Raw genomic sequence first — 14,992 nt, 5'->3', positions numbered from 1 at the left:
CATTTCACTAATAGTGAAGGTGAACATCCTTTCACATATCTATTTGTTGTTCATACATCTTCATGAGAGAAGTGTCTGTTCAGGTCCTCTCCCTATTTTTTAACTGGACTGTTAGATTATTGTTGAGCTTTGTGAATTCTTTATATATTTTGGATATTAATCCCTTGTTGGGGCTATTGTTTGTGATATTATCTCCCATTTGGTTGGTTGCCTAAGGGCAGATTTAACTGGGGCGCACCAGATGTGCACCCTGAACCCCAACTTCTGATGGGCCGCAAAACACTCTTTTCTAATGAAGCGAGGGCCCTTCATTGGGCCCTTAGGGGCCTAATATTTTCTTTTGCGCTTGGGGCCTCAACTAACCTTAAACTGCTTCTGGGCTGTATTTTTGTTTTGTTGTTGGTTTCTTTCGCTGTGCAGAAGCTTTTTATTTATTTTTGCCTTTACTTCCCTTGCCTTTGGGGTCAAATTCATAAAATGTTCTTTATGGCCAAGGTCTATAAGTTTAGTACCTATGTTTTCTTCTAGGTAATTTATTGTTTCAGATCTTATATTTAGGTCTTTGATCCATTTTGAATAAATTTTTGTGCTTGGGGACTCAGTTTTGATTTCTAATATGGCTGATATCAACAAACATCGCTCACAAAATAAAAAAAGCTCTGTGGAGTCCTTAATATTTAAGTGTATAAAAAAGTCTGAGACTAAAATTTTGAACTTGATGATGATTTCTCCTAATTTTAAATGCTATGATTCCAAAATATCTGAAAGCTAGGTATAGATGTTTAATTAACTATTCACTTATAATAGTGAAACGGTGGTCTAATAGAGATATCAGATCTATTAGCATCATCTAAGGCAGATATAATCATTTCAACCATTTAAGACAGAGGGAAACTATAGTAGATTAAAACTTTCTTTTTAAAGAGATCATGTTATCTATTTTTTTGTGCCCTGAGAACATTTAGCCCAATGCATGGCTTTAAGAATCCCTTTATTAGAACTAATAAAAAAAGATCATTACCTTTTACCAAATACAGAGACTTTTCTTTCAGATGTAGGTCTGTTTATACTCAACTTTCCAAAGGTTGCCTTTTCTTTGCTTTATGAAAAGAAAGAAAACAACTCTTTGAGATAAATATAAAAAATATTAGTTCCAGTAATTTTTGTAATTATATATGAACCAAACTTCTTCACCATAACCTATAAAAAGTAATTCAAAATTATGAAAACTTTTAGCAGCAATCACAACTTGTAAATGGAATAGGCTAATATAATTAAATTATAATGATAAAAAGTTAGGAAAAAAACCCAAATCTACATTATGATTTCAATTATTTTAAAATATGGACATTTATAAATAACTTAAAACAAAAAGCTTAAAAATAGACATTTTCAATTATAGAATGATAGCTACATTAAAACCTTTTCTTTTGAGGCCCACTCTATACCGGAATACATTATCTAAATTACAAACCCAAAACATTGACAATGGTAGCCTTTTCTCCTTTAATACAATTGTAGACAAATCTTGTGGTGTACGTAAAGAAAAAATATATAAACATTTTACATTTCTAAAATAGCAGAGGCTCATACTATGGAAACCTAAATAACTTAAGAACAGTTAGCAAATAAAACTTGTATCTTGTTAAACAAAAAATGTCAACTTCATGGCTCAAAGTCTTTTTGTATTTTTAACTTTTTTTTCTGAAAGTTTTTTTTTTTTTTTTAAAAGAAAGAGCTCCTGGGGCAAGAAGTCTGAACTGCCAGCAGCATGCCTTAGATGAAAACATAAATCTGATGTCCTGGAGTTAAGCCATTTTATACATCAAATGTGGGGGTGGGAGTGGGAGATGTAAGGTGTTCTGAAATAATTTACATTCGATACAGACAAAGGAATGGGGCCACTTCTGGGACTGGCACACTCCTGAGGATTAGCAGCACACTGAAGTCTGAGTGTAAGTATCAAACGGAGGCTCCTGGAGTGCTGTGGCACCTGGCTTTTCTTTCTTTTGGATATTCACAGAAATCGCCACATGGAAATTAATCCTAAATTCCAACAGGTATACAGAAATGGGAGCAATCTTTTTTTTTTTACAGAGACAGAGAGAGCGTCAGAAAGAGGGATAGATAGGGACAGACAGACAGGAATGGAGAGATGAGAAGCATTAATCATCAATTTTTCGTTGTGACACCTTAGTTGTTAATTGATTGCTTTCTCATATGTGCCTTGACTGTGGGGCTACAGCAGACCAAGTAACCCCTTTCTCAAGCCAGCGACCTTGGCTCCAAGCTGGTGAGCTTTTTGCTCAAACCAGATGAGCCTGTGCTCAAGCTGGTGACCTCGGGGTCTCGAACCTGGGTCCTCCGCATCCCAGTCCGACGCTCTAACCACTGCACCACCACCTGGTCAGGTGGGAGCAATCTTTTGTCAGAGCATGTCCACAGCTATTAACAGGCCAACGGTATTCTTTCATTCCGAGGCCACTGTAAGCTGTAACTTTAATTCTGAACACTTCACTACTTTTTTCTTGTTACTTGGTATTGATACAGCTCTCCAGGGGCTTACTACAGCTTTCTCTTAAGTGGAAGAACTTCACTCACAGGGAAAAACTAGTTTACGATAGCAGGTTATTTTGGTCGCCTTTTCTCAGTGAATCTTGAGAAAACAGTTTGGAGAGGTGATGTTCTGTAGGAAGCTACTTAAACTGTAGCTAATTATCAGAGCAATACCTTTGATGGAGAACTTTGCTACTTGAACACACCTCAGTAAACTGAGGGTTATTGCACAGAGCCTGCTCAAACAAGCAGCTCTAGAATAAAGGAGGTAAACAGGAAGAGTGTTGAGGGAATTAACTTTAGGACTTGCCTGGTAAAAGACGTGCTTTTGAGAATTTAAGGAACAAATGAGATAAAATACAATAGTAATACGCCCACTATTAGCTTTCACGGACCCAAAATTAGGTACCACTAGGAACAGACAAGATTCATTGTGACACCACTCACACTCCGGCTTTGTATCCACCTTTATGGATTTCTTTGTCCAAGATGAAAAGGCATGAGGTACTTACGTTTGAGGGGTATACAGGCCTTGTTTACTGAAGTCTTGGGATCTTAAATCCTGCATAGAGAGGCGACCGGCACCACCGGTAGAAACTGAACTGCGCTTCATGCTTATGACCTGCATTCATGAATTCAGTATTAAAAAGTCTTTCCAGGCAGCACTACAAAGCACCAACCATTATCTTTATACTCAAATAGAAAGGCGACCAAATTCCATTGTTTCTTCAGAATTTTCCAAGGAGTTAACCTAAATTCCCACAAACACACATGAATCTGAGCAGTCTTTTGTTAGCTGGTCTATTGCTATCAACAGGCTAACTGTTCTCTTTCTCCCACTCTCTGGCTTCTGTAATTTAATTTAGAACATCTCAGAATTTTTTTTCTTGTCACCTTCACGGTTTAACCATCTACTTCTTCAACATATGTTTCTGCATCCATTAACCCACATGCCCACTCCCAATCAACACTTGAAATGTACTTAAGTTTTTTTAAAAAAAGATTTTATTTATTGAAATTTTATTGATTTTAGAGAGAGGCGAGAGAGAGAGAAAAAGGATTAGGGGAGGGAGGAGGAACGGGAAGCATCAACTTGCTTCTCATATGTCTGTGCCTTGACAGGGCAAGCCCAGGGTCTCGAACCAGCGACCTCCGCGTTCCAGGCACCACCGCAGGTGTACCGGCACGGACACTAGGATGTTACGCTAGAATCTCAAATGTACCAACCAGTTCCTATCTCTGTTCCCATCAATTCTTCCCCCTTTTAGGCCTCCAGCCTCTTTTCTCCCCATCAGCATCTCCATAAGCCCTCCCCCTTTCCCTTGAGAAGTCCCGGCCCGTAGAAATTTACTAGACTCTAGGAAACCAGCGCCTCGCAGATTCGGCCCGAGGGCTTCCCACCACAGCCGACACCGAGACGTCGCCCCTAAACTGCGGGCGCTGTCGCCCCCTCCCTCCGGAGCAGTATTGCCGCCACAAAAGTAAGCCAAATTACTTACCTTTCTTCCAGTTTTCTGACAGGATCCAGAAACCGAATTTCCGCAAACCGTGCAAGTCCCTGCTAGACAGTAAAACAGGAACCGCCAAAACACAGACTGCTAGCGCCCATCCGCCGGCGCCGTTTGAATTTTAAAATCTCCGCTGACGCTGACGTCATCACGCGCGCTGCGCCCGCGCGTGCGCAGCTCTTTTGCGGAGCTCTTTTGTCGTCGGAAGTCTGCGTCTTCCGCGTCCCGCTGTTTTACAGGGTTCGCTGGCGGCTCTAAAGCACTGTGAGCGCTCCCTGGGAAGTCGGTACGACCCCCAAGTTAGGTCCTGAAGACTCGCGCGCTCCACGTATTGAGTAGCGGACAGAGCGCACTAAGTCACCCTGGAAAAGCTTTGTCCGTACAGCAACATGGCCGCTCCCGTGGACTCCTAGGAAAGGGGATTTTTTTTTCCATTTGGGCTGAATCGGGTGTTTTACACTATTTAGATGGGTGCTGTTTGCATGGTGCAATTCTGGGAAGGTGGCATGCACTTTTCTGACAAGGGAAGCAGTGAGGTAGGACATAGTGATTGCTGAGTTTGGGCTCAGTCTTTCTCGAAGATTGCACTGGTGTTGGCGACGCCGAGCGAGGTTCGGGCACAGAATTTACTCGCGAAGGGGTTTTACTGTCCTCTAGTCTGGTGGTGTCCTGTAAGAAATTAGGAGGAAGACCAATGGTTAGGGGTGGTGTTCGTGTGAAGTAGAAAAGTAGGAGGAAAGGTTCAGTGAGCATAGGTTGCTTTGCTAAAATAGGACAAGTCGGCTTCCCTGAGTATGAACTCCAGAGACAAACATTGCCTAATACCTAGAGAGTGGTGGGGGTATTAGCTCAGAACCGAAGTAGGGATACCTACTTTAACAGTTGTGCCATTAACTAGAGTTGTAATTTTGGGAACGCCATCCCTTCTGAGTTTCAGTCTTCCTGTCTAAATTTCTATATCTCACTAGGCATTACAGGACCTCCTCACTGCAAGTGGTGACTCGGACGGGAAGACCAATACCAGAATTACCATCATCAATAGCACTTGTCTGAGCAGTTGCTTTTTGTCGGGTGCTGCTCAGCACTTCATGTCGATTATCTCATTAAATTCCCTAAACTGCCCTCTGAGATGTCATAGAAAACGATGAAACTGGCTCACTGAGATCAAATAGTTTGTCCTCGGTCACAGAGCTAATACATGGAGTTAGAAATTTGAATCTAAATGTTATTATGTAGTATTAACTGTAGTTTTAGTCAGTTATTTATTTTTTACTCTTAAGTTCTCCACTATAGTAAGCAATATCCAGAACTGAAAACCATCTTTTGAAAAAAGGTTTAGGAAGTTCTGAAGTATCTAGTTGCCAGAGGACAAGACTGTTCAGAACCATAACAGATCTAGACTCTGTAACCTTGAAATTTTGCTGCGGTTTAGTGCTTCTGATGTGCTGTTAAAACTGCATTTTGCTTTGCTTTTTACCGTTTTTGCACTGTATTGGTACCAGTGATTAAGAAGGGCAATGATACTGGAGAATGGGCCGACTTACTGTGGCAAATGCAGTTTGAAAAAACAAGAATCGAATGCTAACAACTCTTCTGGAAATTGTGACCGTCTCTAGGTTTATCTCACTAAAAAGAGTAGATTCACATAGGAAATACAGTATTCTTTGTTTTGACAGGACACTTGCACCTGTTAAGGATTCAGTGCCTTTCAGACTTGGAAGATGGAGGATAAATGTCTGGATCCAAATACCAAGCATGGCTCAGGAAGATAGGAAGATCAAATTGGGATTGTAGAAGTAAGATCAGATTTTAACCCTCTTTGCCCAGGATAGCTGAAAATTTTGAATTATGAACCCTGAATTTAAAAGTTTATACTAAACTATTGTAATTTTTCTTAGGCCTGCTATATATCATATATATTGTGAATATTAAATTCTCTTCTGTGTACATGTCAAGTTTATTTGCTTTCAAATGAAATCTACCTTTGTGTGTGAAGTATATTTTTATTGAAATAGAGGACATTTAAGAACTTAATCTGGAAAGTTGGGTTTTATTCTAATCTTTAATTCCCAGTTTTTTGTTTTTTAAAGAAAGAAAATGTCTGTAGTGCACCAGCTGTCACAAGGATGGCTACTGGATCATCTTTCTTTCATTAACAAGATAAACTATCAAGTTCACCAGCATCACGGGCCTTGTTGCTGTAAAAATGAGCCCACTACTTCTGTCCACCTTGATTCTCTTCACATGGATTCTGTGTCCTCTTTTGGATCCTCTGCTGAATTTATTGCTTCTGAATCTACCACTAAGCCAGATAATGATGATGGAGGAAATTGTGAAGTGTGCATACAAAAATATGTTTTTCGATCTGAACTGTTTGAGATCCACAAACCTTATATAACGTCAGCTATTCACAAAGAATGGCAACAAAGTAATGAAAAGGAAGGTCTAATGAATGGCATTAAAAAGGAAATCTCCATTTCTACTCTTGGAAAGGTAGAAACTTTTAAGGAAATTTTATATTTCTACAGAAAACACAAAAGAAATTTATTATTCCAGTCCTGGCTGGTTGGTTCAGTGATAGACCATAGGCCTGGTGTATGGACATCCTGGGTTCAACCCCTGGTCAGGGCACACAGGAAAAGTGACCATCTGATTCTCTACTCCTACCCCTCTCCCTTCTCTCTATCTTTCTCTCCTCTTCCCTTCCTGCAGCCATGGCTCGGTTAGAGCAAGTTGGTCCTGGGGATGGCTCCATGGCCTTGCCTCAGGCACTAAAATAGCTCCTTTGCTTGGCAACAAGATGGGCAGAGCATTGCCCAGTAGGGGGCTTGCCAGCTGGATCCTGGTTGGGGCACATGTGGGAAATCTGTCTTTCTGCCTCCCCGCTTTCTCTTCAGAAAAAAAAAAGGAAAAAATTTGTTATTACAATATCTCAAATATCTTGTGATTTACTATGTATAAGGAATAAACAAAGCATAAGAATCAGTAAAGCATAAAAAGGCTTTAGCATATCTAGAGTAATTTTTAACTCCTTGCTAACAATCTTTGCTATATCATCTCTGCCCTCAGAGATCTTATAATTGTAAAGTAGATGATATTAAATAAGAAACCTGTTGAGAATTAGAATAAGGAGAGTATTAGAGATAATTTGTTATAGTTATAGGTACCTGAAATAGGAATTTTAGTATTCTTGTGATTTTTTTTCATGTGCATATTTTTTCTTCTTTTTTTTTTTTTCTTTTGTATTTTTCTGAAGCTGGAAACGGGGAGAGACAGTCAGACAGACTCCCGCATGCGCCCGACCGGGATCCACCCGGCACGCCCACCAGGGGCGACGCTCTGCCCACCGGGGGGCGATGCTCTGCCCCTCCGGGGTGTCGCTCTGCTGTGACCAGAGCCACTCTAGCGCCTGGGGCAGAGGCCAAGGAGCCATTCCCAGCGCCCGGGCCATCTTTGCTCCAGTGGAGCCTTGGCTGTGGGAGGGGAAGAGAGAGACAGAAAGGAAGGGGGGGGGGGTGGAGAAGCAAATGGGCGCTTCTCCTGTGTGCCCTGGCCGGGAATCGAACCCGGGTCCCCCGCATGCCAGGCCGACGCTCTACCGCTGAGCCAACTGGCCAGGGCCTCTATTTTTTTCTTCTTAACAAATGTTAATTGGTCATCTGTGTGTCAGGAACAGAACACAACATTTCTGAGCTTTCAGCAATACAGTATGTAGGTAATTTATCATTACTATTATTCATTCAGATTAATAACAAGGAGTTGTAAAGGACTTTACATTTTACCAAGTATGGACATTGTCTTTTAATGTTTGGGTATTTTAGTATTTTATTAGGTATTTTAATGTTTAGGTATCTTATATTGGGTAAATTTCTCATTTTAATATGGAAGAATATTGATGAGCATATGTAATGAATGTTATCTTGACAAAACTTACTGATACGCTATGGCAAATTGTACAATTAGCTTAACCTTAAGTTCATTTATTTATTCAGCCAACAAACATTTATCGTTAGCCTGCTAGGAGTTTGCCACCATGTAAGCACAGGTTTCAGCAAAAAAAAAAAAGTACAAGAGTTGGCCTTGGCTGTTACTCAGTGGTAGAGTGTCGGCCTGGCATGTGGAAGTCCCGGGTTCAATTCTCAGTCAGGACACAGGAAAAGCAACCATGTGCTTCTTCACCCCTCTCCTTCTACTTCTTTTCTACTCCCCCCTCTCCTCCAGCAGCCATGGTTCAAATGGTTTGAACAAGTTGGCCCTGGACGCTGAGGATGGCTCCATTGCCTTGCCTCTGGTGCTAAAATAGCTCAGTTGCTGAGCAATGGAGCATTGGTCCCAGATGGCAGAGCATTACCTGGTTGGGAATTTGCTGGGTGGATCCCAGTTGGGGCGCATGCGGGAGTCAGTCTCTCTCCCTCCCCATCTCTCACTTAAAAAAATTACAAGTCCCTGCTCTGTATTGCATTGTCTTATGTGTTTTTTGCTATGGAATTGTTAGATATAGAACAGTGTTAATATATCTGATTTGTACCTAACCCTCAGATCAATCATAAATAACTATTAAAAGTACATTGGAAAAAAATTTAGGTGATAGTACATGGATGATAGTTACTTTTTTCAGAAATGAAGAAAGTTCAGAATAATTGTACCATATATATATATATATACCATATATATATATATATATGTATCAACTGATAGATGACATTGGTGACTGTTTATACATTGTGACAGTTTTTTTGTGTTCCATGGATGTCAGTGCTACATTTTATCATTTGGTACTTTTTCTTACTAATAGCAGATCAGGCTGAGGTGATCTTTTGTCACCTATTAAATTTGTATTAAAAGTAATAATAGTTATTCTTACTTGGGAAAGCTTTTGTATTCTTTCTCCATGCTCTCTGCACTGATTTTGACCTTAATAGTCAATTAGTACCTCTTAAAGACTGAGAGGCACAATATGGAAAATGTGATGAAAAAAATTTCAAAATAATTAATACTGTGATAGATGACAATATAATTTTCTCCCTGTAATTTACTCTTTAGAAGCGTAAAAGGTGTGTTGTTTTCAATCAAGGTGAATTGGATGCTATGGAATACCATGAAAAGGTAAGATGTGAAATATTTATTGATGACATAAGATTAATATGAAGTAGTATAGGCCTTGGTGGTTGGCTCAGTTGTAGAGTGTTGGCCTGGCATGTGGATATCTCGAGTTTGATTCCCAGTGAGGGCACACAGGAGAAACGCCTATCTCCTTCTCCACTCCTACCCCTTCGCTTCTCTCTCTCTTTCTCTCACTTCCCCACCTGCAGCCATGGCTTGATTGGAATGAGTTAGCCCCGAGCACTGAGGATGGCTCCATGGCTTCCACCTCAGGTGTTAAGAAGAGCTGGGTTGTTGAGCAGCAGAGTAACACCCCAGATTGCCCCCTAGTGGGCTTGTCTGGTGGATCCTGGGTGGGGCACATGCACAAGTCTGTCTCTCTGACACCCCTACTTTCACTGGATAAAAAAAAAAAATGAAGTAGTATAAATAGACAGACACTATAAAGAAGGATGGTCTTAAAAATCAAGGTATCGCCCTGGCCGGTTGGCTCAGCGGTAGAGCTTCGGCCTGGCGTGCAGGGGACCCAGGTTCGATTCCCGGCCAGGGCACATAGGAGAAGCGCCCATTTGCATCTCCAACCTCCCCCCCCCCCTCCTTCCTCTCTGTCTCTCTCTTCCCCTCCCGCAGCCAGGGCTCCATTGGAGCAAAGATGGCCCGGGCGCTGGGGATGGCTCCTTGGCCTCTGCCCCACTCTGCCCCGCTAGAGTGGCTCTGGTCACAGCAGAGCGACACCCCGGAGGGGCAGAGCATCGCCCCCTGGTGGGCAGAGCGTCGCCCCTGGTGGGCGTGCTGGGTGGATCCCGGTCGGGTGCATGCGGGAGTCTGTCTGACTGTCTCTCCCCGTTTCCGGCTTCAGAAAAATACAAAAAAAAAAAAAAAAAAAATCAAGGTATTATTTAGTCAAGGTTAGAATTTAATAGTGGCATGGTTTATTGTTAACTTTTATAGTAACAATTTAAAGCAGTTTTTTAAACACTTTTTTGAAAGACTTTATTTATTTTAGACAGGAGAGAGAGACACACAGAGAGAGAGAGAGAGAGAGAGAGAGAGAGAGAGAGAGAGAGAAGGGGGGAGGAACTGGAGGCATCAACTCCCATATGTGCCTTGACCCTGACGGGACAAGCCCAGGGTTTTGAACTAGCAACCTCAGCGTTCCAGGTAGATGCTTTATCCACTGTGCCGCCACAGGTCAGGCAACAAGTTAAGCCAGTTTTTATTAAAACTTCATATATTCCTATTTTACATATTTGATGCAAGTAAACTTAGGTTATGTTGGTTAAGTTTAGACATTTTATAAATTATAAAAGCCTATCCATGGCTAAAAGAATTTATTGAGAGAGTATCAGGAGAAAGCATGAATAATGTGAAGGATAGGTTTCTGGAACTTAGAGATAAATGAAATCTAGGAGTTAAATGAGAGAAAACAGAAGATACATAAATATTTGAAGCTTAACTCTAAGGAACACCTTTGATTAAAATGGGAAACGGTTGGGATTTGGCTGAGGAGGCATTATAGTAAGTACAGTTTTGGACATGTTGAATTAATATGGTGGAAGGATATTAGTTTTTTTCTCTATCTTTATTGTGGTAAAATATACATAACAAAATAAATACATCATTTTAACCTTTTTTTAGGTGTATAATTCAGCATTAAGTAAATACACACTATTGTGCCATCATCACCACTAAACATCTCCAGAACTTTTTTATCATTCCAAATAGAATTTGTACCCTACAAATAATAACTTACCATTCTCTACTTCCCTTAGCCCATGGTAACCTCCATTCTACTCTCTGTCTATATGAATTTGCCTATGTTGGATGTTTCATTAAGTGCAAAAATGTAATATTTACCTTTTTGTATCGATATGATTTATTTCACTTAACATAATGTCTATAAAGTTTATCTATGTTGCAACATATATCAGAATTTCATTCCTTTTTAAGGTTGAGTAATATTTTATTGTGTGTATATACCACATTTTGTTCACCCATTCATTTGTTCCTTTGATTTGTTTTTACCTTTTAGTTATTGTGAATAATACGGCTCTCAGTATTGGTGTACACATGTATTTGAGTCCTTGCTTTCAATTTTTTTGAGTATATACCCAGAAGTGGAATTGCTGGATCATATTGTAACTTTATTTTTAACCTTTTGAGGAACTGCCAAACTGTTTTACCTAACAGTTGCACCATCACATGTTCCCACCAGCAGTGCACAAGTGTTGCAATTTCTGCACATCTTCACCTATATTGGCTGGTTTTTTTTTTTAATATTAGCCACCTTACTGGTGTGGAGAGGTATCTCACTATGGTTTTCATTAATACATTGGATTTTAAATATATTGATGATAGCTAAATACACAATGTTAAATCCTTCAGTACCAAAAATCTGTGTATTAATTGTGGAAATACACCTTATGCTTGGAGTGCCTCTTGCAATATTAAAATGCAGAAATACACAAAATTCCAGGGCCTGATACCATACACAAAAGATTAATAATTTTACCAAGAATCCAAGGTCTGATATCATACAAGAAAGATTCATAGTTTTACTTTAAGATGTTAAATTAGGAAGTAGCATTTCTTAAATTCATATGTGTTCTGATTGCTAAATACTTGTGACTGTTAATGATAACTGTAAATTATGAAACATTTGTATACTACAGAATGTAATCAAATTTTTTTAAAATTATTTTTTATTTTTAAAATTTATTTGTTAACATGGATTCAAGTATGCCACTCAATATAACCCCCTCACCCCTAACAGTGTTCCCCCCATTACACCCTTTTTGCCCCCCTCTCCTTATCTCTTTCTCCAGCTTCCCTCTGAGATTTCCTGTCCTGTTATCTGTATTCCTGTGTTATATACATAGAATTTCACTAATCCCTTCACCTTCTCTGATCCCATCCCCTCATCCCCTTTCCCTCTGACAGCTGTCCCTCTGCTCCCGTGATCTCACATCTGCTTCTATTCTGTTCCTCAGTTCACTGTGTTCATTAGATTCCACATATAAGTGAGATCATATGATATTTGTCTTTCTCTGCCTGGTTTATTTCACTTAGCATAATAAACTCCAGGTTGATCTAGGCCATTGCAAAAGGTAAGATTCCCTTCCTTTTCATGGTTGCATAGTATTTCATTGTGTATATGTACCACTGCTTTATAATCTGCTTGTCAACTGACAGACACTTGGGCTGTTTCCATATCTTGGCTATTGTAAACAATGCTGCAGTAAACATGGGGGGGTGCATATCTTCTTTTGAATCAGTGATTTGGTGTCCTTAGGATATATTCCTAAAAGTGGGATAGCTGGGTCAGAAGGCAGTTCCATTTCTAATATTTTGAGAAAACACCATACTGTTTTCCACAATGGCTGTGCAAGTCTGCATTCCCACCAGCAGTGCAGGAGGGTTCCTTTTTGATCACACCCTCGCCAGCACTTGTGTGTTGATTTGTTAATGAGTGCCGTTCTGACAGGTGTGAGGTGGTATCTCACTGTGGGTTTGTGTGTGTGTGTGTGTGTGTGTGTGAGAGAGAGAGAGAGAGAGAGGGAGAGAGAGAGAAGCGAGGAGGCAGACTCCTGCATGCAACCCTACTGGGATCCATTCGCCAAGCCCCCTTCCAGGCAATGCTCTGCCCATCTAGGGCCGTTGCTGCTTTGCTTGGCCACAGAGCTATTTTAGTGCCTGAGGCGAGGCCATGGAACATTCCTCAGCACCCGGGGCCAACTTGTTTCAACTGAACGATGGCTGCAGGAGGGGAAGAGAAAGGTATAGAAGAAGAAAAGGGAGAGGGGGAGCGTTGGAGAAGCCAATGTTTACTTCTTCTGTTTGCCCTGACTGGGAATTGAACCCAGGATGTCCATACACCTGGCCGACGCTCTACCATTGAGCAAAGCGGCCAGGGCCTCATTGTGGTTTTGATTTGCATTTCTCTGATGATTATTGACATTGAACATTTTTTCATGTGCCTATTGGCCATCTGTATGTCATCTTTGGAGAAGTGTCTATTCAATTCCTTTGTCCATTTTTTAATTGGATTGTTATTTATAAATGTTGGTTATTAATCCCTGATTAGACATATTAGTGAATATGTTCTCCCATTGTGTGGGTTTTTTTATTTTGTTAATGGTGTCTTTTGCTGTGCAAAAGCTTTTTAGTTTGATACAGTCCCATTTGTTTATTTTGTCCTTTATTTCACTTGCCCGTGGAGATATATTGGCAAAAATATTACTACAAGAGATATTGGAGAGTTTACTGCCTATGTTTTCTTCCAAGATTTTTATGGTTCATGACTTATATTTAAATCTTTTACCCATTTTGAGTTTGTTTTTGTGAATGGTGTAAGTTGGTTTAGTTTCATTTTTTTGCATTTCCTGCCTAATATTCCCAACACCATTTATTAGAGACTGTCTTTACTCCATTGTATGCTCATGTCTCCTATGTCAAATATGAATTGACCGTAAAGGTGTGGGTTTATTTCTGGGTTCTCCGTTTTGTTCCATTGATGTGTATGCCTGTTCTTATGCCAATACTAAGCTGTTTTGATTACAATGGCCTTTTAGTAATACTTGATTTCAGGCAGTGTGATAACTGCCACTTTGTTCTTCATTTTCAAAGTTGCTGAGGTTATTTGGGTTCTGTTTTTGGTTTCATGTAAATTTTTGGAATATTTGTTCTAGGTCTGTGAGGTATGCAATTGGTATTTTAATAAGATCTGCTTTGAATTTATAGATTGCTTTGGGTAGTATAAACTTTTTTTTTTTTTTTTTTACAGAGACAGAGAGTCAGAAAGAGGGATAGATAGGGACAGACAGACAAGAATGGAGAGAGATGAGAAGCATCAATCATCAGTTTTTTGTTGGGACACCTTAGTTGTTCATTGATTGCTTTCTTATATGTACCTTGACCATGGGCCTTCAGCAGACCGAGTAACCCCTTGCTCAAGCCAGCGACCTTGGGTCCAAGCTGGTGAGCTTTGCTCAAACCAGATGAGTCTGCACTCAAGCTGGTGACCTTGGGATCTCAAACCTGGGTCCTCCACATCCCAGTCCGATGCTCTATCCACTGGGCCACTGCCTGGTCAGGCTTGTATAAACATTTAAATGATGTTTGTTCTTCCTATCTATGAACACAGTATATGCTTGCATTTGTTTGTATCTTCCTTGATTTCTTTTTTCAATGTCTTATAATTTTCTGAGTGTAAGTCTTTCACCTCCTCAGTTAAAATTACTTCTAGGTACTTTATTTTTTAAGTTTCAATAGTGAAGGGGATTGTTTCCTTAATTTCTCTTTCAGACAATTTATTGTTGGTATGTAAAAATGCCACTGATTTCTGAATATTAATTTTATATCCTAGCACCTTGCCAAATTCATCAGTCAGATCTAGTAGGTTTTTGACTGAGGCTTTAGGGTTTCTTATGTACAGTATTATGTCATCAGAAAATAGTGACAGTTTTACCTCTTTTCCAATTTGGGTACCTTTTTATTTCTTCCTCTTGTCTGATTGCTGTGGCTAGGAATTCTAGAACTATGTTGAATAAGAGTGGTGGAAGCAGGTGGGGGGCAGCCAGGTCTTGCTCCTGGTCTTTTTTTTTTTTTTTTTTTTTTTTAGCAAGAAAGTCAGAGAGAGGGAAAGATAGGGACAGACAGGTAGGAAGGGAGAGAGATGAGAAGCATCAATTTGATTGCTTTGGCATATGTGCCTTGATGGGGGTTTGCCGGGGATTACAGCCTAACCAGTGACCCCTTGCTCAAGTCAGTGACCTTGGGCTCAAGCCAGCGACCATGGGGTCATGTTCTATAATTTTATGATCAAG

The 14,992-nt window shown here is 40.2% G+C and overlaps 2 protein-coding genes across 7 annotated transcripts in view; one reads left to right on the top strand and one right to left on the bottom strand.

The window, feature by feature from the left end:
* The window catches only part of NDC80 (NDC80 kinetochore complex component), a 45,420-nt gene extending 41,248 nt beyond the window's left edge, over positions 1-4,172 (bottom strand). For 2 of the 3 annotated variants that reach the window (XM_066246650.1, XM_066246651.1), the window contains exons 1-3: positions 4,056-4,172; positions 3,069-3,178; positions 1,022-1,099 (exon numbers count right to left, since the gene is read on the bottom strand). In XM_066246650.1, the coding sequence (XP_066102747.1) occupies positions 1,022-1,099; positions 3,069-3,169 (179 nt within the window). In that variant the 5' untranslated portion in view covers positions 3,170-3,178; positions 4,056-4,172. Of the gene's footprint in view, positions 1-1,021; positions 1,100-3,068; positions 3,185-4,055 lie in introns of those variants that run through there. The other variant, XM_066246648.1, reaches the window with a different exon arrangement.
* A 70-nt stretch (positions 4,173-4,242) lies between these two features.
* Positions 4,243-14,992, top strand: part of METTL4 (methyltransferase 4, N6-adenosine) — a 70,988-nt gene continuing 60,238 nt past the window's right edge. For 2 of the 4 annotated variants that reach the window (XM_066246488.1, XM_066246485.1), the window contains exons 1-4: positions 4,249-4,350; positions 5,741-5,860; positions 6,155-6,557; positions 9,108-9,170. In XM_066246488.1, coding sequence (XP_066102585.1) covers positions 6,162-6,557; positions 9,108-9,170 — 459 coding nt within the window. In that variant the 5' untranslated portion in view covers positions 4,249-4,350; positions 5,741-5,860; positions 6,155-6,161. Of the gene's footprint in view, positions 4,351-4,389; positions 4,601-5,740; positions 5,861-6,154; positions 6,558-9,107; positions 9,171-14,992 lie in introns of those variants that run through there. The other 2 variants (XM_066246486.1, XM_066246487.1) reach the window with 2 other exon arrangements.

Source organism: Saccopteryx bilineata, chromosome 11, assembly GCF_036850765.1.
Source record: "Saccopteryx bilineata isolate mSacBil1 chromosome 11, mSacBil1_pri_phased_curated, whole genome shotgun sequence".
Taxonomy (NCBI): domain Eukaryota; kingdom Metazoa; phylum Chordata; class Mammalia; order Chiroptera; family Emballonuridae; genus Saccopteryx; species Saccopteryx bilineata.
Note: the sequence above shows the minus strand (reverse complement) of the source record. Positions and strands in the feature narration are given on the sequence as shown.